This window comes from Megalopta genalis, unplaced genomic scaffold, assembly GCF_051020955.1.
Source record: "Megalopta genalis isolate 19385.01 unplaced genomic scaffold, iyMegGena1_principal scaffold0023, whole genome shotgun sequence".
Taxonomy (NCBI): Eukaryota; Metazoa; Arthropoda; class Insecta; order Hymenoptera; family Halictidae; genus Megalopta; species Megalopta genalis.
In genome coordinates, this window is record NW_027476093.1 from 2,609,096 (window position 1) to 2,630,527 (window position 21,432).

The following is a 21,432-nucleotide window of genomic DNA, read 5'->3' on the forward strand; positions in this document are numbered from 1 at the left end:
ATAGAACAGTTATGCTTTTAATAATATTTATAATCTAAGCTTCGATGAGACATATAAAAGTGATATTAGAACGTGATACAATAATTTCAGCGGTGCCTCAGACTCACCACTCGAGTGCAAAGGGTTAATTTTCGAAAGGAAATATATGATTTTCGATGTCTTATTCTATCGTAACCACGAACGAAAATAAACAAAAAATACGTAACGTTACTACATATGTTTTTATCTCCGCTTTACAAATTCCTCGACACGTTTCTTTATCATGAGAATAGGTTTGTTCCCAATACCTATTTCTTACTAAATACAATTATTTATGACATAATATTGCTCCAGATTATACTCGCATATATATTCAGGGACACGATAAAAAAGATGTTTCATTGTAAATAAAAATGTCAACGTTCGACCAGCTAATTCAGCGGCCAGTTATTTCCTATAAATTTATACGCAACATCGATATAAACCAACTTTGTAATCTTGGGCGAGCATCTAAATTGCCTGGCGATGAACGATCTATATCCTTTTCCGCGATACTGTCCGTAACAGCACATCATAACTGTGCCACGTTACGTAATATAGAATATGTTTTCCCATTTACCGGATCGGTAAGTGCTTTAAGGAGTTGTAAAAAATTCAGCGGGAATTCCATTCCGGCGTGTAAATATTCCAGCGCATGAACAATGCGGTTCATAAAAATGTATGTTTCCATCAAGGGTACACGTAGGAAAGATTGCTCCGGGCAATTTTTATACTAATGCACGCGTTAAAGCATTCACGGAGTGTAAGCTTCGTCGCACCGGCGAAAAGTGGATCTGTCTGCAAGGCAGTTTGTTTCTCTTTGTACTCTCCGGCTGCTAACTCTGCGCGATTGTGCCATAAATGTTTTTGCTTGGAAGCGTGCTTTAATCCTGTACACGTTTCCGGGACCACAACAAACCGTCGCGGATTTTAGCGAGAATTATGCAAGATGTGTCCGAAATCGTGCCACATGTTTTCGCGAAACCGTGGGTTTTCGAGAAAAGTCGACCTGACGGAGATCCGTCAGGTTCGCGCTTGTTTGCGTTCACGATACCTGCTTTTCTGCCAAAAAAGCTAATAAATATTATTTTAATCAAAAAAATAAGAAATACACGCAATAATGATAATAATAACGCATAATATTCGTCATTCGTATCGCTGCAATCCCGATTTAAGCGACCGAAATCGAGCATTTATTATAACATTTTTATTACATTGAGAAATCTTAAAAAAAATTCAGAACAAAACCGTTCGTCCGAGCGGTTCGTGTGCCGACACAAACGACGAAGTATCATATTTCAATTTAGGCACGTTATGACAATTTAGACACAATTTAGCCACGCGTGCCAATTTATACCGAAGAAATGTGCCGAATACATTTTCGTAATATCGGGGAAAATTGGGAAACTAGCTATTTTCTTGTCCGGGAGTGTGTCGAATTTCCCTATAAATCGCGAGCAACTGCAACCGTTCGATTGGCAGCGACCCAGGAGAATCGATAGGCGGCTGATTGAACGGGAGTCAATTTCTTCGAGCGCGCGACGCGCGACGTCGTCGTTGAAAATAGTTCGCAGGGAATCTCTGCCGATATCTCGGCACCGGACTAATGGAACACCCGGTGGAGACGCGGAGGGCAACAGCGGCCATAACTCGCTGCCGAAATTAGTAACGGTTAGGCCTACAAACGGCCGGCAGCGTAGCGAGCGTCCGCCGGACGGGCCAGTCGTGACATTAATCGTGTCTGTAAATTTCAGGAAAGCACGACCGACATAGGTGTGTACTTGGAACGCGGCGACGTGGCTCGCGAGGACGAAGGGTGAATAGTAGTTACGTGGGGAAGGGTGGCAACGGGGGGGAAAAACGGGGGTCGGAGGGCGAGCGACGACACGTAACGCGGCTGTCGATCCGATCATCGTCGAGCATCGAACCCTGAAAATCGGGAATTGGAAACGGTGCAGCGGAGCCGGCGATTAGTGCTTCCCTGGGCTTTACCCCATTTCTTCCGGTACCTTCACGGGGCGAGCCTTAGATAAAGACGTTCATCCCTCGGCCGTTAAGCGATCCCCTCTAACGCCGATCCACGAGGAGATGGTTTTTTAATCCCGGCGAACGCCGGCAGGATAACTTACTCGACGGTAATGGAAATTCAGATAGCGTTCGACAGGGCTTCCCTGTAAAACACGGCTCGTTACCGGTGTATCATTCGCGGGATCGTTCCCGGATATTCTCATCGAAAATATTGCACGCTGCGAATCGCTCCTGACGAGCCTCCGTTTCGTTGCGTCGCTGCGCGTAGCGCGGCCGAACGTGTACCGATCGCGAGACCACAGATTTTATCGCATTTCTGACGAGAAAGTAAGATATGTAAGGTATTTAAAAATACCGCTGCGATATTTATAACCTATTAAAACGATTAAGAAACGATGTAAGTGTCTATGTAACTTCTGTATCTCGTAAACAGTCTTTTTTCTATGTTTTGTAGAATATATACAGGATGTCCCAAAAATATCTCGTAATACGGAAACGGAGGGGTAGCCGAGGTGATTTGAAGTAACTTTTTCCTTATCGAAAATGCGATCCGCGGCTTCGTTTACGAGTTATTAACGAAAAACAGTGACCAATCGGAGAGCGAGTGCGGCCAGCGCTCCGCTCTCGCGATCAATCCCGCATCGCGTCGGCCGTATGACGCAGCGGCGGTGGGCGGGGCGTCAGCCGCACTCGCTCTCCGATTGATCCAGGTTTTTCGTTAATAACTCGTGAACGAAGCCGCGGATTGAATTTTCACTAAGGAAAAAGTTTCTTCAAATCACCTCGGGAATCCCTCATTTCCGGATTGCGAGACATCTTTGGGACGCCCTGTATATATACATCGTTTTTTAGTCGTTTTAATAGGTATATCAATATATCGTCAAATATTCTAATCGATTCCGGTTTCGTTTCGTTTTCCACAGTCTACCGACCAGGCGACAGTATGGCGTCACACGAGCAATCGCGGCGAAACATACCGGATACAATAATGTCTCCTTAATTGACGCTCAGATTGTGTACAAATATGGACAATTTGGGAACAGAAAATACGATTATTCGAGCCTTTGCAGCTTACTTCTATAGTTCTTGACAATTCGTAACTATAAAAACGAATCGCAAGCTTCGAATAATCCTATCTTTTCTCTTCCTAAATTGTCCATTTCTGTATACAACCTGAGCGTCAGTAAGGGAGACATTACTGTACAATAATGTCGCTCGGATTGTGCAGAAAAATGGACAATTTGGGAAGAGGAGCCTTGCGAATTCGAGCCTTGCGACTTGTTTTTATAGTTACCGATTGTCAACGATTATAAGAACATGGTGCAAAGCTGGAATAATCGTATCTGTATTCGGAATAACGAAGCGGGAACAGTTCGAACCGGAAGGCTCGCGTAACGCGGGCCGAAATTTGCGAGCGCCGCGAACATCCGGCCGATCGCACGTGTAGACGCATCCGTTCTTCGGAGCATCGCGGAACACGGAACGATCGTCGGTGCCGTTCGATCGCGAACGTGACACGTGTCGGCTGCCGGCAATTATACCGACCGCTTGCGAGCAGATATCTATCGGGTGTCCAAATATTGTTGCCAGCAGCGAACACGTGCCGCGTCCGAGCTCGCGATATTAATCAGATATCCGCGCACAGATGTGCGCCACGTCGCCGGAATATTGTCGCGGCGAATCGTGTGTACGTCCGTGAGGGGATGTGCCACGCGTAATAACGGATGCCTTCTGAAGATCGGGCCTCGTCTCGCTGCTGGACATTGTCCGAAGATTTATGCGCGCCGCGATAACGGATAATTAGACTCGAATCCGTAGCCTCGACCCGATAACGATCGTCGGCCGGCTCTATCGCCGAGGAATTTACGAAGGGACCGACTAAAACGCGCGCACACGCGACCCTAGAAAAATTGTGTCCCGAGGCCGGTGGACGCTGTCCGCATTAGCATATGCATAAGGGATCGGCGACGGGGCAGCGGGGGGCACCCGCTGCGAGCCAGATTTCGGTAAAACTGCACGGAACGGTCGGGGCGCGGAACGAGAGCACGCGCGCAAAACTGGGCGAAAACGGTGCTCGAACTTTCCGGCGAAACGATGGTAACAACGATAACCATCAGACATCCGGCACCGTTATCACGGCAAATCTGCGACAACGGGAACCGCGGACCCATTGTCGGGGCCAATTGTTGCCACTCGCAATTCCTTGTTTTTCGGCTTATTCTGCCTCGTCTCACCGGCCGCTCTCCCTCGCCGCTCCTCCGCCGCCGCCGCGCCCTCCTCGCCCCCGGAGATCTCGCTCTCCCAGAGATTTCGCCATTAATCACGCCACACCGTTTCTGGCGTGCTTTGCGCGAATTTCTCCCCGTCTCTCCCTCGTTCCCTCGCGGCTGAAACCGCGTAAGCTGGACCTTTGTTTCATCCCCTTTCCGGCGTTCCCTACTTCGTCTGAGTATCCACTCGTGGCGGTCTTTGAAATTTATAAAATTACTGTCGAGCACTTAAACGACGGTTTTATTTCGCGGTACGTTGCTGCCTCATTGTGCGGCTGCTAACATATTCGAGACGCGACGAGGGTAGTGTCGTTTCCACGTGTTTTTCAATGGCCGCGCCCGGTCTGTGTAACTAATTCCTGGCGTCTTTTTGCCACTTCGCGATGCTCGTTTTTATATTAGGCGCGCAAACACCGGCTACCGTAAATGCGCGTTCTATTTTACCCGATCTCTTTAACTGCGGCTCTCTCTCTCTCTCTCTCTCTCTCTCTCTCTCTCTCTCTCTCTCTCTCTCTCTCGCTCTCGTTCGCTCGTAACCGTCGAGGTTGTACGCCGCGATGTTTGCAGGCCAGTCGCCGACTGTCGCGCGTCGTTATGCTCATTAACAAAAATGTAAATTTCGTTCTATAGGTCTGTTTACAAAGTAAATGTGAACGTAATTAAATAGGACGATGAAAATTGAATTGAATTAAACTTATTTGATGAATTTGGGGAGCGTATACGTACGCATTTCGTGCATAGATTAACCAGTTTGTTGTTGCAGTCGCTTTGAAAGCTGTGTAATTATGTATGCTGTATACGTTTGATTTTCTTTCTATTGTTCTTGTGTGTATAGCAATAATAATTAGCATTATTGACCAATCTATCGATACGATTTTGAGATCCATACTAAAATATGTGCGATTTCTGAAATGTTTTGGTGGTGCATTCAAGGAGAACGATTGAATAATTACTGCAGATTAAATAGGATCTCTGACTACATTCTTGCAAACAAAATACAGTAATGTCTTCCTAATTGACGCTCAGATTGTCCACAAAGATGGACAATTTGGGAAGAGGAGATACGATTGTTCGAGCCTTGCAGCTCGTTTTTATAGTTATTGACAACCGCTAATTATAAAAAGCGAATAATCGCGTCTCCTCTTCCCAAATTGTCTACTTTAGTGCACAATTTGGGCGACAATTAGAGAGACATTACTGTAGCTGATGCAACGTTACTAAAAATCAATTTTAGCATTATCATAAATATTTATATTTCGTGTTATCTGGCTATTGGAAAAATGTGTAATATCTAATTATTGTCACTCGCACAAATAATTTATTTAGCATCGATGCTTCCTAATGCACACACTAATGAATCCAGAATTAATTAGGCGCCATCGCATATGCAATGTCTCCCTAATTGACGCTCAGATTGTCCACAAAGATGGACAATTTGGGAAGAGGAGATACGATCGTTCGAGCCTTGCGGCTCGTTTTTATAGTTATTGACAACCGCTAATTATAAAAAGCGAGTCGCAAGGCTCGAATAATCGCGCCTCCTCTTCCCAAATTGTCTATTTTAGTGCACAATTATTCGGCGACAATTATGGAGACATTACTGTATCGGTAATTTTTCTTCTATTATGCAGTGCTTGAAGATTTTAATTACGAAGCGAGCCTTCGCAGTCGTATAAGTCAGAAGACGTGGCACAACTCTTTCGATATCATTAGCATGTGATTTTCAGCATGGAGGCCAAACGATGCTGCCATATTGCAGAATAAGCCTCGTCGGAGCACGACAAAAAATTCGATGTTGTTGAGAAACTTGGAAGTTTTATGAACAAGTCGCCGAGACTACGCGAGATAATTTTCTCGTAACTGTGAAAGATAAGTTGGAAGAGGAATTGATACCAATTTGTTTAGGTTCCCGATACTTGCGAACACGAGCTCGGATTTGCGACCGGTTGCCGTGCAAACGACGAACAAATTTAGCGGGATCGAGGTTCTACAAAAGAGCATAACTTTTCCAATCAATCGGCCCGATAATGCGAGACGCGTGAAACGTAAACCGAATCGAGCTCGTTGGACCGCGCCGATTCCGATTTGACGAGGTAGGGGGGGGGGGGAATTTCGAATTAGCAACGAGTTAGTGCTTATTTACTGTCAGCGCCAATATTGGACGATTTTGAGAGGAAGCGGACCGTCGAACGATACCCGTCCTGACTGCTCATTTTCGATATAATTCCAGCATTATAACATCGCGAACTCATATTATAGTACATAATCCTGCACCATTGACGCCCCCCCCCCACGTTCCCATTAAATTGAACCCCGCCCGCTGGCAAATAATGAATTCGTTTCGGTCGCGTGGAACGCCGACGTACGCCGGGGTGCTGGACGCATTTTCCGATTAATCGAGATCGAATCGCCGTATTTGGATCGACTCGCTTCGACATGCTTCTTAACGTTCGGTCAACGAATAGCAGAAAACCTGTTCTGGTTGCAGATCGATGTACACGAATCCAGGTTGAACCGCTTCGGACAAACGATCCAAGTTGCGCGTCGCGCAGCATGTAGAAAGACACCGTTTCAAATTAACTGTCTCCTCGACGTTCGAATTAATAAAGTAATAGAAATACAAACATTCGTCTCGTTGGAAGCACATCGTATACTCGGAGAATCGAGTCTCATCCGGTTTTCCAATATTCAACGTCGTAGATACGTGAACCCACTCTTAATACACAGAACCCTGTTACTTACGAAACTATTTGTGTCTCTAAAGAGAGTCTCGAACTAATTATCTCCACGCTATTCATTTGCGAACCAGCATTTGGCTGTTGCAAATAAAGTACCTGCATCGTGAAACGAAATACCGCAATATTGAAAAAGTAAGTTCGCGTGTAATTCATCTGTATAAATTGCTCAGCGCAGCGGTCGATAAATAAATGTCTAAGAACGGTTAATCGATCGAGGATAGATCTAAAAATAAGGTGAAACGGGAGAAACACTAGATCGCAATTGGTTTAGAAGCTTTTTTAATCCTGGGGAGGAAATACAGTAATGTCTCTCTAATTGTCGCTCCGATTAAATATTACATTAAATAGAATTAAGATTATTTAGGAGAGAAACAACATTGCACTTTGGTTCTACGTCTTGCAATCGATGCAGGCAACTTTTACTTTGCATAAAGATCCTCAGTCTGCTGATAATAATTATGATATCTTTTCAGTTATTCGTAAGTGGTTCAATCAGGACCGAAATACAGTAATGTCTCCCTAACTGACGCTCAGTTTGTCCCCAAAACTGGACAATTTGGGAAAAGGAGATACGATTATTCCTGTCTCGCAGCTCGTTTTTATATTTCTTAACAATTCTTAACTATTTATGAAAACGAACCGCAAGGCTCGAATAATCGCATCTCTTCTTCCCAAACTGTCCATTTTCGTGGACAATCCGAGTGTCAATTAGAGAGACATTACTGTAGACCGCTTCTGGGAGCAACGCGTCCGTCGCAAGTGCTGCCGCGGAAAGAAGAATATTCTATTTTGCACTTTCCGTGCAGAACGCTTTGAGTAGGTGTGGTTTCATTACTCTCGGTATCGACCACGACGCGACAGTGCCCCGGAGAGCAATTTGTACCACGGTTTATTCCGCATTCATGAAAAAGAGCTCAGGTCGCTGTATTTACTTTGGTAATAGCGATACATTGTAAGCGCGTATTATAGGTCCGCGCGTCGGATTTACAACGGACATATTTATAAAAGCTACATAACAAATGTAAATATAAAGCTCGCGCGTGAACGTTTTGTTTCTTTTATTTTTTATCGCGAACGAAGACAAACCTTCGAAAATTGTTTACGGTAGCTTAAACCGTATAAAATATTATCGCGATGTTTATTTCCCCGTATTCGTTTATTGTTTACGACGATCGATAAAGGTTTCGATTATCGGTTCCAGTTTCGTTCTTCACTGTTCGCACACATTTCACGCATTCGCCCCCTCCCCCCTTTTACCGCCGCACAATACACCCATAAAGCAATTTCGCAAATGTTCCAAAATGTGGATATACCTGTAACAAGTCTTTCACGCCGCCTCTGAAAAAGCCGTCTGTCCTCGTCCGGAATTTATTCTCCGATCTCGCGGGCTGGAAATAAACTGTTGCACCGGGTGCCACGGGAGCGGAGTGCGATTTTATGCAGGAAATTTAACCGAGAGAGAACCTTAGCTCTGCCCGCGTACACGCGGAGACCTTGTTCCGCCGTGTATTTCCCCCCTGGAAAATAATTGCCGAGCGATGACACGTCCCGAACAGTTGCTCGCCCAGCCTCGGATTCCCACCCGACGGCTCTCGTTACGTTGGCGCGCGTGGGTGGATCGCGATCCGACCGGTCGAAAAGCGACCTGCTCGATACTCGTCGAGAAGGCCGCGGGCGACGAGAAAAGAAGAGAGAGAGACACGATGAAAACCGGTAAGCCCGATTAATCGGCCAGGCCGTGGCTCGAACGGGTGGAGCCGGTCGCGCAGGTTGCTCGTCCTCGACGTCCTCGCTTTTCTGCACCGGCCCGAGCGAGGACGATCGCTGCCGTTTCACGCGGCTCGCGCGTCTAAGCTCGCTTCGCCGATCGACGTTCGAACGCGGCCGAAAAATCCCCGATAGAATTACGACGCGGCCGCGAGCCACGCAGCCGGCAATTAATACGCGCGGGGCTCGTGATTTACGCGCGAGCCGGGTCGCACCGTCGATTATCCGATCCGGCCACAAATTTTACTGTTAACCGATGGACTTAAAGCGGGGGGGCCCCGTGTTAATTAAATGTATTTATTGGGTCGATCGATAACGATCCGGCCGAACGGGCGACGTTAAACAACGCCGGAGGGTCGCTGGCCCGTTTCAAGGAATTTACGAGCGATACGCGTTATTTATAGCAAATTACTGTTTAAGGAGTTCTCATTCTACTCGCGGCAATGATCGCCGGCCACTTTCCGCGGTACACATAATAAATCGAGCAACGCGACTTTAACTGCGGAGAAAATTGCCCCGCGGGCCGCCGGACTCTCGACAGCCAGAACCGACGGATATGCGCGGCCCAGCGCCCGGGGAGATCTTTGTTCGCTTGTGTGTGCCGAGCGTTTCTCCGACCGCCGCCGCTGCACCGACCGGCCCCCGATCATTTTTCTCGTCAATCTCCGCGGAAACCGACGAATCCGGTCGTACAGGTTTCGCATCCTGTTGCGAGGCCGTGGCAGATCCACTTTACGCGAAACGGACAGACGAACGGGCTCGCGATCGAGCCGATCGGCTGGCCAGGGCGTGTTTAACAGCTTGTCGGATAATTAAAACAAGCGCAAATCAGACGTCGTGATCTCGTTATTAAATTTAATCGTCCGCGGAGGCTTCTCTTGGGGGTCAATCGCGTATTTCGAACGCGGCGGGATAAAAAATGAACAATCGGTTGGCGGCGGCGATTCTATTAATTATTACAGGCGTGCTTACCGGCAAGCGCGGTTCTTACGGACGCGCGATCGGTTAAATGGAAAGCGTAATATTATCAAACGAAACGATAAAAGTACCGCGGGGCATGCACGATCATGCGAAAATTGTATCTCGAGCGTGAGCTAATTTGTAATTGATAATCGAATCGAAGAGTTTATATCGGCTGGAACTGTGTACGGCACAATGGAACGGATATTTGAATAATATTCATTAAAGATTCCCCGGCTTGCGATCGGTCGGATGCAGTTTTAATGAAGATTAGTCGGCGGTTCGGCGAAATTGCTGTCCACGGTCTGACGACGACGCGGACCACGGCGAACGTGTAAACATATGTAAATAAAATATAAATAGACGCTGTCCTGGACGGACTAATAACGCCGCGCGAGCTCGAACGATATAAAAAGAGTTGCGGCGGGAAAACCTGTTTCTGTAATAAAAGCGAATCGGTAGCATAATATTATATTTCGAAATAATTGCACGTTATTCCGTATGAAGAAGAAAACGTCTTCTTTCTCGTTTATCCCGTTTTGCTCGGCAGTGAAACGAGATCATGTTTCAATTTATTTCGTACGCGATTAAGCGTTTCGAGGAAATAATTTCTCAATTAAGCAACAGCGAGAATACATCTTACGTGCAATTTGCTACGGAGAAATGTTCGAAGCGAGAGCAATTTCGCGAGCGATTACTATGACAATTTAATCGAATGAGAGATCGATGAAAGATAACGTCCTCTCCGTTAGTTCTAAAACGATGCCAACGGAAACGATCGACCACCTACAGGGTGTCCCAAAAATGCCTCGCAATCCGAAAGTGGCGGTTTCCTCAGGTCATTTGAAGCAACTTTTTCCTTAGTGAAAATGTTCTACGAGGCTTCGTTTACGAGTTATTAATGAAAAACAGTGACCAATGAGAGGCGAGCTCGGCTGGCGCGAGGCGACCGAGCCAATGAGCGGAACTGTGCTTCGTGCGCTGGGCCGCCTCGCGTCAGCCGTATTCGATTCTTATTGGTCATTGTTTTTCGTTAATAACTCGTTAACGGTGCCTCGGAGAACATTTTTGTAAAGGAAAAAGTTGCTTCAAATGATCCGAGGAATATATAATCGCGATTATTCCTGTTAAATCTGCTTCGAAACATCCGAACACGGATAGCTCGCTACTTACGCGAATCTCGACACGCGTGCCACGGAAATCAACTTTTTCCCAGCCGGAGCTTGATCGCAGTAATGTCGCATTTGTCGAACGAGTCGACCGCGAGACATCTCCACCGGGGATTGTAGCCATCGGAACAATCCTCTCCTTCGACATCCCCCCCCCTCCCCCTAATCCCTGTGTAGCTCAGAGTCAGGCCGGGTAACATCCAGTCGGGTGTCCGGTTGCGGATCGATGCGGCATTGAACCGATTAACGCGCCTCTGGATCGCAGGGTGTGATCGCCGTCTCCCCCCCTCCTTGGATCTCCTCGCAACCAACGACCTACGCCAAAGACATCGACCGGACGGGGCGTGAGGGGAGCGGACAAGTGGCAAATGTTCGCCAACTAATTTAAAGTTGACCGCTGGCCGGACAGCGGTCTTTCGCTCCGCCGCGTCTTGTCGTTTTAAAGAGCTCGCGACGCGCGAGCGGGCGCCGGATACGCGCGGATTCGCCGGTTAAAATCGGGAACGCGTGCGCGACACGAGATCGAGAAGGCGACGCATCGATAACCGCGACCGTGTCGACAGCTCGTTTCGAGTTTCAGCCGAATTTCCGGCCCCGTTCTCTCGTCGGATGACGGCTCGCGCGGCCGCGCCGCTGTTTACCAATCTGCAGACAGCGCGCAAATTGAGAGCAACTCGAGCATAAGGTCGGCTCTCAAACTCTATTGTTCCGGAACTCGGCGCCGAGGAACGCGAGCGAGGCCGTCGATAGCCAGGTGCCGGGAATCTCGATGGAAACAGAATCGCAGTTATCGAGGCTTCCCGTTGCCGTTTGCATCTTTAAGTCTGTTCGATCGCGATTACTAGACTGTGGGCCGCGCGACACGCCGCCCCACCCTCGCCTTCCATTTCCCCGATATCGCAGCGAACAGGTTGTATCGACAATCTTCGGTTCGCGACCGCTGCTCCCAGGCGACGATGCCGAGATTTGTTTGCCGCGAGTAAATCGCGGCCGCGCCGCGGCGGGGCGGCGACCGGTGAAAGATGTTTGCCTCGTGCTCGATGGCTGCGCGAAACAGGTGGAGATAAAACGGCGTTGATCGCTGCACTCCGGCCGGTTCGTAAAGGGAGAATTTCCGCCGGCAATATCCTCGCCGATGAAACTCGAGGAGCTCCCCATTTTCTCCGTTCTTTCGCGCATCGATCGAGCACCATACGAATTTGTCCGCTACAATTTGCGAAGGCGCCGCGCGGCTCGGACCTCCGCGGCCCGATTCTTATTAGCCGGAAAACAGATTTGCGTGTAACACGCGCCGCTGTTCGGCGCGTTCGAAAATTTACGGTCCGCTCGGCTCCCAATGGTGCTCGTGCCGGCGAGCGCCGATAATTCTTTCGCCGTTGCAACGGAACGTTGCCGAATTAATTAATCCCACTGGAATCGACGGGCAGCGGTGGTTCGATCGTCTCCTTGAAACCACGGAAATCAACGGGATTGAAGCACGTTTCGCGAACAGCCAGAGCAATTCGCCTGTCTGTGCTCTTCGCGTTCCGCGTGTGCGCGCGTCCCGCGAAATATCGCCTCCGACGATGCCGTCGAAGAAGTTGGCGACACGGAGGATCAATTTTCGCGAAGCAATAACTGGGAAATTTATGCTGTCTCCTTGTACCCGTCGAAAATCCAAGATCGGGGAACAAAAATCGTAGTTGGGAATCGTGATTTCTCACTTCGCGAGTTACTTCACTTCTTCGCGACGCTCTGTTCAAGTTACTTGCATCCGCTGTTCGGTTCCTTTTTGTGAAGATCATTGTTTCCTGTTGCGAATTCGCATCTCCTGATGCGTCCTTTCCGCCGTCTTAAATCGCAGCTACTCGTTTTTGCCGTAAATGCGTAAACTCCGCAGTCTGGTAATCGCCACGACGAATCTTAATTTTCCAGTCACGGCTTCATTAACGGTACAGTAATGTCTCTCTAATTGACGCTCGGATTGTCCACGGAAATGGACAATTTTGGAAGAGGAGATGCGATTATTCGAGGCTTGTACCTCGTTTTTATACTTACCGAATGTCAGTGACTATAAAAAACGAGACGCAAGGCTCGAATAATCGTATCTCCTTTTCCAAAATTGTCCATTTTTGTGGACAATCCAAGCGTCAGTTAGGGAGACATTACTGTACTCCGTTGTCTCGATGTTTAACAGACAACATGTTAATTCGAGGATGCGTATTCAAATACCCTTAATTTAAAAGATGTAATTGTAATCTAAATATAACCTGCCAATCGATCCTAAAGCTCGCCTTCGCAGAGGAATTAGGAAGCAGCTCGACGAAAAGAAATAATCGAAGACTGCCGCATAATTAATCAAAAACATTTCGCAGTATTCTATAACAAAAGAAAGCGCATATATAACGGAAAAAAGCAAATATTCGTTACGCGAAACGGCACAAAAGAATTTGCGACCCCCCATGCACACGGTAAACAATAACACAACCACCTGGTTTTCCAAAAAAAGAAGAGACGCCGAACTGCTTCAATGAAACTCGCGGCGCAGGAGAAGCTTTCGGGTGCATTTGCATTGGCGAGCAATCGTTCCCGTTCGTTCAAGAGCCCGAACCCTGCACATCGGTATACCGAGAAATATATATTTTTGCCGTGACAAAAGCAGCGGAGCTGGCTGGCTGGCTTTCATTTCGCCGGCTCGCCGAAAGTCAAGGAAATAGTCCGGGTAATAGAGTCAGCTGGTACACCCAGTATATTAAGGGTGCCGTTCGCTTAAATTGCCTCTCGCCGGCTCCGAACCTTATCGTCGGTAGCCGGGCGTGATTGTTGCGAAAGCTGGTCGGGCTGGCTGGCTGGCTGGCATGGCGTGCTCTCAGATTTGGTGCGCGGCCGGCACGCGCGCGCTTCCACCGACCAGAACTCGTCGATGTAGAACGGAGACGGTGTATCGCCGGGAATCGGTTGTAGGGCTAATCCTTGTCGCGCACCGCTGCGAATAGAAAAGTCGGGGGGGGGGGAGGGAAGCGACCGATACGCGTGTACCCGGCGATGTTTTATCGTCGCGGAACGCGGAAATTTTTCAGCGGATAAACCCCGGAGCGGCGCGTAGCTTTTTGTGCCGTTGGTTTTTGCACGGTTAGACGGAAGCTCCCGGACACGAGGAAAAAAGCGGATCGTTGCGACGATTCGACGGGCAACGAGACTGCACGCGCGCGGGTAAGAGCGACGCGATGCGGCGAGACGGATGACGGAGCCGGTCGTTAAACCGCGCGCGCGCGCGCGGATAGAGAGCGACGACGGCCGCAACGATTCCCCGCGCATATTATGATATTACGTATCGCGAGGACGAACAGACGATGACACACATCCGCGGCCACACGTCGGTCACGGAGAAATTGCTAAATCTGCCGACCGCGTCGGCACGAAGCGCGCCACGCAAAATAGCCTGCGGCCGCGAATCGATTAGATCGGTCGGCCCGCGTTGCCAAAGGAATTCTTTGTGGTGCGCGCGGTGGTTAATTGGCAGGTAATCGAATAAATGGTCGATCTGTCTTTTCCGAGCGAGCGCAGCCCCGCGTTTCCACCGAAACGCTCTCGAAAACGCTTGCCTCGAGGTGTGCACCGATTCTGATAATCGCATCGGACAAGGCGGAGAACGTCTTCCGCTGCCGCAGCGCCTGCGAAACGCTCTTTCGGCCGAACGGAGAATACTCGCGCCGCTGAATTAGCTGCGCTGCATTAATTCGTATATATATACACATATTGTGTATGTATATATATATCGTGGTTCGCCATGTTTATGCAGTGGATACTCGCGCGTTGAAGTCGACGCGAAATGAAGCAGCCACTCAAGATCATTGAGAGGAACTTCTGCTACCAGTGTCTGCGCGATGAATGCGTCTACGGAGATGTTCCCCTGCGCTTCTTTCACGCTGCAGCGATTCATTCGAGGAAAGAAGACCGCACGCACTCGGCGAAGTGGTCTTGAGTGGCCAATTGGTCCGACATCTTTAATGGCCGAGAATAAGGTTATGATTTACAGATTAACTCTCAGCCGATGAATTGCTCCGTACGATCTTCGCGCGATTATTCGGCACCGCGCGAAACGATGCTTTTTCTCAAAAAGTTCGTAACTTTGTACGAAGTGTACGCATTCGTGTGCTTTGAACACGAATTGGTGAAACTGGTAGTTTTGACCGGTACAGTAATGTCTCTCTAATTGACGCCCAGATTGTCCACGAAAACTGGACAATTTTTGGAGAGGAAGATTATTCGAGCCTTGCGATTCGTTTTTATAATTATGAATTGTCAAGATTATGTGAAAGTTATGCAAGGCTTGAATAATCATATCTCCTCTTCCCACACACAAACTGTCCACATAACAGTACAGTAATGTCTCTCTAATTGACGCTCAGATTGTCCACAAAAACTGGACAATTTTGGGAGAGGAGACACGATTATTCGAGCCTTGCGGTTCGTTTTTACAGTTAACAGATTGTCAACAATTATAAAAAACGAGGCTCAAATAAGGCAAGGCTCGAATAATCGTACTTCCTCTTCCAAAAATTGTCCATTTTTGTGGACAATCTGAGCGTCAGTAAGGGAGACATTACTGTATTTCGAAGCACGATAATTGGTCAACTTTGTCGCACTAGATCTCGGTGACCGTGCACGACATTCGAAAATTTCAAACGGCATTCGATACCGTTGAGAGAATCGCAACTCGACCAACATTTTGCGATAAGGTGCGACTGCGCTAACCTTGAAATCTCCGTCGCTTCTAATTAGACGCATCGGACAAATTTTGAAGAATCAGCTACCGGTCTTGGAGTGAAATAGAAATCTCATCGACGGTTTTTAGCAAGCCCGAATTCTATACGAAGACTAAAACGACGGTATATTTATATTAGGTTTTCGTCTCGACGAGAGAGCGGAGTCGCGCTTTGCAATTTGTCCCCATAAAGATGCCGACCTAAATAGCTGGCCGGCGGCTTTAGCATACGTACGAGCCGCCACGTGCACGCGCGAACGGGTATTAATCAATCGGAGACCCGTGCGAAGAATCAAGATCCGAAAAGTTGCTTCATTATGACGAAACTTCCGCGTTTCCGTTGATTACACACGGGCGTGCCCTTTCCGCCTTCGCGTTCCGAATAACCGAGGCTGGAAGCGGTCCAGTAATGTGCGAGGAGAATAACCGTATCGAGTTGGACGTTATATCGCCGCGACCCACGTTTTTCGTAACTCGTTAGAAAGGCAATTTAACTTGTCGCCGACCTCGCTTAATACAGCAACGTTATCGAGTTCTCCCGGCTCTTTCTCCGTTTGTACTCCGATTGCGCCGTTAGACTAAACAATTCTCGAACGGCTGATTTGAATTTTTCGCGGGCTTCGCATGCCACGGCGTTCCCGTCCGGCGCGGCGTCAATTGAGATCGGAATTTCCTACAACTGTGTGCAACGACTCGAGTTACTGCTGCAGGCACATATTTTCCACTTTTACAACGTCGGAGTCGCCGGGAACTCGATAAAATTTCCGCTTCAGCGGACGAATTTGTAGACGGTTGAAACAATATTTTAATACGTTACGCTACGCGTCGTTAATTATTTTGTTAATTTTTGGGTCTCTGGTATCGACCTTCTTCGTGTTCTTTCTTAATGTAATTATTTAAAATATTGTACTTTAATGAAGCACTTTCGTCGGCTTCGTTTCTTAACGTGGTTACGCGACGCGGCGAAATTATATCGATAAATTTTTGGAAAATTATACATTTTCCTATTCCTGCCATCCGAATAAACGATATCGAAGTAGAACTGAAATATTTGGATAAATGCCAATCTTAATTATTCGCGAAACACGTATTTTTGCGTACTGTCAGTCTTCTACTTATTAATTTAGGGGGGGGGATTTTATAAATCATGCGCGTGTCACATCGAGATTTCATTCTATCTAGAGCATCATCTATTTTCTATTAGGAATGATGCGCACGAGTACCGCGATAGCGACGTGATAGCGCTGCGATATAACCCCTATTCTGCAACGGTGCCATGATTCAAATACATGGTGCACCAAATCATATCAGACGATGTAGCAAAGGAAATCGATCTGCGTTACCGATCGAAACAAAAGATAACAGTAATCTTCTCTTCCCTTGTGCTGTAACAACGAGCCAGACTCGTGACTACCAATTACAGTTGGGAAGAGGAGATACGATTGTCCGAGCGCTGCACTTAGTTTTTATAATTGCTGTCAAGGCTCGAATAATCGTATCTCCTTTTCCCAAATTGTCCAATTTTGTGGACAATCTGGGAGTCAATTAGAGACGCCCTTACTGACGCTCAGATTGTCTACTAAAATCCAAAAAAATCATCGATCGTCATCACGCCAAGATCGTTGGAAAATAATTATCACAGGGATGGAAGGAAAGCAGCGTCTCCGAGAGGAAAAGATTGATATTTAAAAAAAAAAACACTTCATTTTAGTGTTATCTAGACATGAAGTTACGATATGCCTTCCCACTTCGAAAAATCCGGAAAACGAATTCCACTAGTCTCAGTAACTGGTCCAAAATTTTGCTGCGGAGACTAGTGGGATGGATTTCCAGACATATCCCACAAATCCGGAAAATGAAGTCTACTAGTCTCAGTAATTGGTCCAAAATTTTGCTGTCAACCTAGCGGGACCAGTTACTGAGACTAGTGGAATGGAATTCATTTTCCAGATTTTTGGAATATGTCTGGAAATCGATCCCACTAGTCTCAGTAACTGGTCCACTTAAGTGAATAGCAAAATTTTGGACCAGTTACTAAGACTAGTAGAATTCATTTTACGGATTTTTGAGATCTCTTCAGAAATCAATCCCACTAGTCTCAGTAACTGGTCCCGCTAGATCGCTAGCAAAATTTTGGACCAGTTACTGAGACTAGTGGAATTCATTTTCCAGATTTTTGGGATATGTCTGGAAATCCATCCCACTAGTCTCAGTAACTGGTCCACTTAGGTCGATAGCAAAATTTTGGACCAGTTACTGAGACTAGTAGGATGAATTTTCTGACAGATGTGGTTGCGAGTGTAGATCAATTTTTTGTAAACGTTCTCATTACTTTAGCTACAAATATCGCTAAAATTAACTGTTTATTATAGTTTATTATTATTCTTAAGTCTGTCTCCTACACATTTGCTATGCAAGTTAAAGTTTAAAATTTCTGGTTTCTTTGTGGTGTCCTATCCCTATCCCCACTAAAATCCAGAGAAATCATCGATCGTCGTTACGCCAAGATCGTTCGAAAATAATTATCATTTTATAGACAATCCGAGCATCAATTAGAAAGACATTACTGTATGGATGTTATGCATTTTGTCCTGATTTAGACAAAATTGTATTTTCTTGTTACCAAATTCTAGAAATAAAATTAAAATCAGATCCTTTAATCCTCTGCACTCGAAGCAATTTTAACCGTAAATCTAGAATAATTTGTCTGACTTCCTTTTCGTACGACAAAGTGCACTTTATGCATATGGAATTGAGTTTAGTGACTCCTATAACGGTTACACTTTTAATTTATATTCCTGAATACTGAACTTTGATAATATAAAAGTTACCTTGGAACCGTGATGTGACAATTTCAGCGGCGTCTCGGAGTCGCAAAGGGTTAAATGTAACAGAATTCAGCCGCGTAAAAAGTGCTGCAAAACGCGATACAGCTAATTTTCAATGGTGCCGCACAGTCGTCGTTCGAGTGCGAAGGATTAATATCTCGCAGCATGAAATTTCATCGGATCGAAAGAATGTCGTATGCGTCCAGACTCAGCAGTCTCGTAAAGACGTTACGCGGATAGGGACGGATTGTTCCCTGCATATCGGCTGTTAAGTCGTCGCAACGGCATCGAATAGCACAAAGGAATCGATCGTTTGGACTGGCCTTAGCTACTGGATAGCTAGGAGGCATAACTTGCTTTCAACGAAACTTTTACGAAGCTTGCAGCCAGGAATTTTCTCGCAGTTCCATCGTCCAGCGAAACAGAGGGAGGAAGAAAGATAGGAAAAGAGAGAGAGAGAGTGAGAAAGGGAGAGGTTCGAGGGCCCGCGAGATACGAAGCACACAGGTATCGGACAGGTATGAATATCGCATGACCATCGGTCTCGTTCGAACGGACCCTCGTGTTTGACCTCGCGCGTGCATGCGAGCGTCACGTGAGGACATAAAATATTTTGTCGCGGCGCGACAATTTACCCTCCGCTCGCTATTTGCCTCCTTCTTTTCGGGGGGTGGGATGATAGAGGGAGGTGTGGGTGGCTCAACAAAAAATCAATAGGCCGCCGCAGGAAATTGAATTTGGCCCGCGCGAACTGGCCCGATGTGTACCGCAGCTGCGTGGCCGTCGGGAGAAAGGAAAAAATGGGAAAACGAGCGCGAAGGAAATAGCACCTGTCGGTCGGACGCGACCGAGCCACCTCCATCGAGATTCATTCGATTTCTAGCCCGGCTGAAAATGTGTTCAACCCTTTACAACCGTACGTCTGTTTCCAGTCATCCGGCGGATATCCATTCCACTCGTACGTCTGCCTTCGCCCCCCCCCCGCCCCCGCCCTCCCCGTCAATGAAACTAGATGTGTATTGCGATTCTTTGTGCCCCGCGTACATCTGCTGACACCGAATGTGATGGATTGGGAACGGAACGCGGCAGTTCCTTTTTTGTTACTTCTGCGGGGTCCGAATGTTTCTATTGAAATCGATCATCGACGGTATTTTGTTGCCCTTCCTCCATCGCCCCCCCCCCCCACCTTTATGTCTTCACCGTAAAATAGCTGTGCCAAAATAAAAGCTGACGCATCCTCGCAATACCCCGATGTTGAGTTACGAGGGCCGTAATATTATCGCTTTGAGCTCCCCCCGAGTCGGCGGTGTAACAGAAATATTTTATTAGATCGCCTTCCTTTCGTCAGCATCGCACCGAATCGTGCTATACCGAACATTTCTAGTACATTCGATCGAGCCGAATGTTACTAGGATTTTTTTAGAGAAAAATAGTTCGTTTCTTTTTCTTGTTGCTATATTTTAGAAAATATTTAGAACGCGATGTCCACGTCTGTCGAAGGGTTAAACGGTCGACCTAAAGGTTAACGATAAGGAAGTTCGAGAAGGCACAATATTCAGTGAAATTTCAGAGCACAGAGTACAACAATTTCTTTGTCTTTTCGTTTCACTTACCTTCCTCGTCGCTGCCGATCATGGCGTACCGCTCGTATCCCGTGAGATTCCTGACCGCGCCGAGGCCGAAATCGTCTTTTGTCCACTGAATGGGTCCTTTCTGGTCGAGGACTCGGCAAGGAAGCGTCACGCGACTGCCAATCACCGCGGTCTGATCCATTGGCTCGATCGCGAACCGTTGATAAACTACTTCCGTGGTCGTAACCGGCCTCGCCGTCGAAGCCAAGGGTGACACGTTCGTCATGTTCGTGGCGGACGTTGTCCTGGTTCCCAGTGTCAGTAACAACGGTAGCCAGATTATAGACGATGTCGATTGCGGCGTGCCCTTCGGTCTCGTTCTATAAAACGACGGTAACAGAATTTTTAGCGGACAGCGTCGATACAAAGGTGGACGGTGCATTCTGGGCGTGGTAAATAAGTTCTACAAAGCGTCGCATACCGACGCGAAAGTGTGTAATAGTTAGCGATCTCTGTTTCACGCGTCTCTTATTTTCACGTGTACACGTGTAATTAAGGTTCACGTGTACGCGTGTAATTAAGGTTCACGCGCACACGTGTAATTAAGGTTCACATGTACACGTGTAATTAAGGTTCACATGTACACATGTAATTAAGGTTCACATGTACACGTGTAATTAAGGTTCACATGTACACGTGTAATTAAGTTTCACGTGTACACTTATAATTAAGGTTCACGTGTACATGTGTAATTAAGGTTCACGTGTACACGTGTAATTAAGGTTCACGTGTACGCGTGTAATTAAGGTTTACGTGTACGCGTGTAATTAAGGTTCACATATACACGTGTAATTAAGGTTCACATGTACACGTGTAATTAAGTTTCACGTGTACACTTATAATTAAGGTTCACGTGTACACGTGTAATTAAGGTTCACGTGTACACGTGTAATTAAGGTTCAGGTGTTTTGCTCAGTGTCGTTTTTAACACACGTGTACACTGTATCAAAATCCATGTACAGTAATGTCTCCCTAATTGACGCTCAGATTGTCCACAAAAATGGATAATGTGGGAAGAGAAGATACGATTATTCGATCCTTGCAGTTCATTTTTATAGCCACGAATTGTCAACAACTATAAAAACGAGCTGCGAGACACGAATGATCGTATCTCCTTTTCCCAAATTGTCCAGTTTTGCGGACAATCTGAGGCGTCAGTTAGGCGTCAGTACGAGAGACATTACCGTACAGTAATGTCTCTCTTACTGACGCTCGGATTGTGCAGAAAAATGGACAATTTGGGAAGAGGAGATACGATTGCTCGAGACTTGCAGCT

At 47.0% G+C, this 21,432-nt stretch overlaps 1 protein-coding gene across 4 annotated transcripts in view; it reads right to left on the reverse strand.

The window, feature by feature from the left end:
* The window catches only part of LOC117217765 (irregular chiasm C-roughest protein), a 263,272-nt gene that overhangs the window by 71,823 nt on the left and 170,017 nt on the right, over window positions 1-21,432 (reverse strand). For all 4 annotated transcript variants that reach the window (XM_033465597.2, XM_033465596.2, XM_076527481.1 and 1 more), the window contains one exon: window positions 20,139-20,476. In XM_033465597.2, coding sequence (XP_033321488.1) covers window positions 20,139-20,476 — 338 coding nt within the window. The remainder of the gene's footprint in view (window positions 1-20,138; window positions 20,477-21,432) is intronic.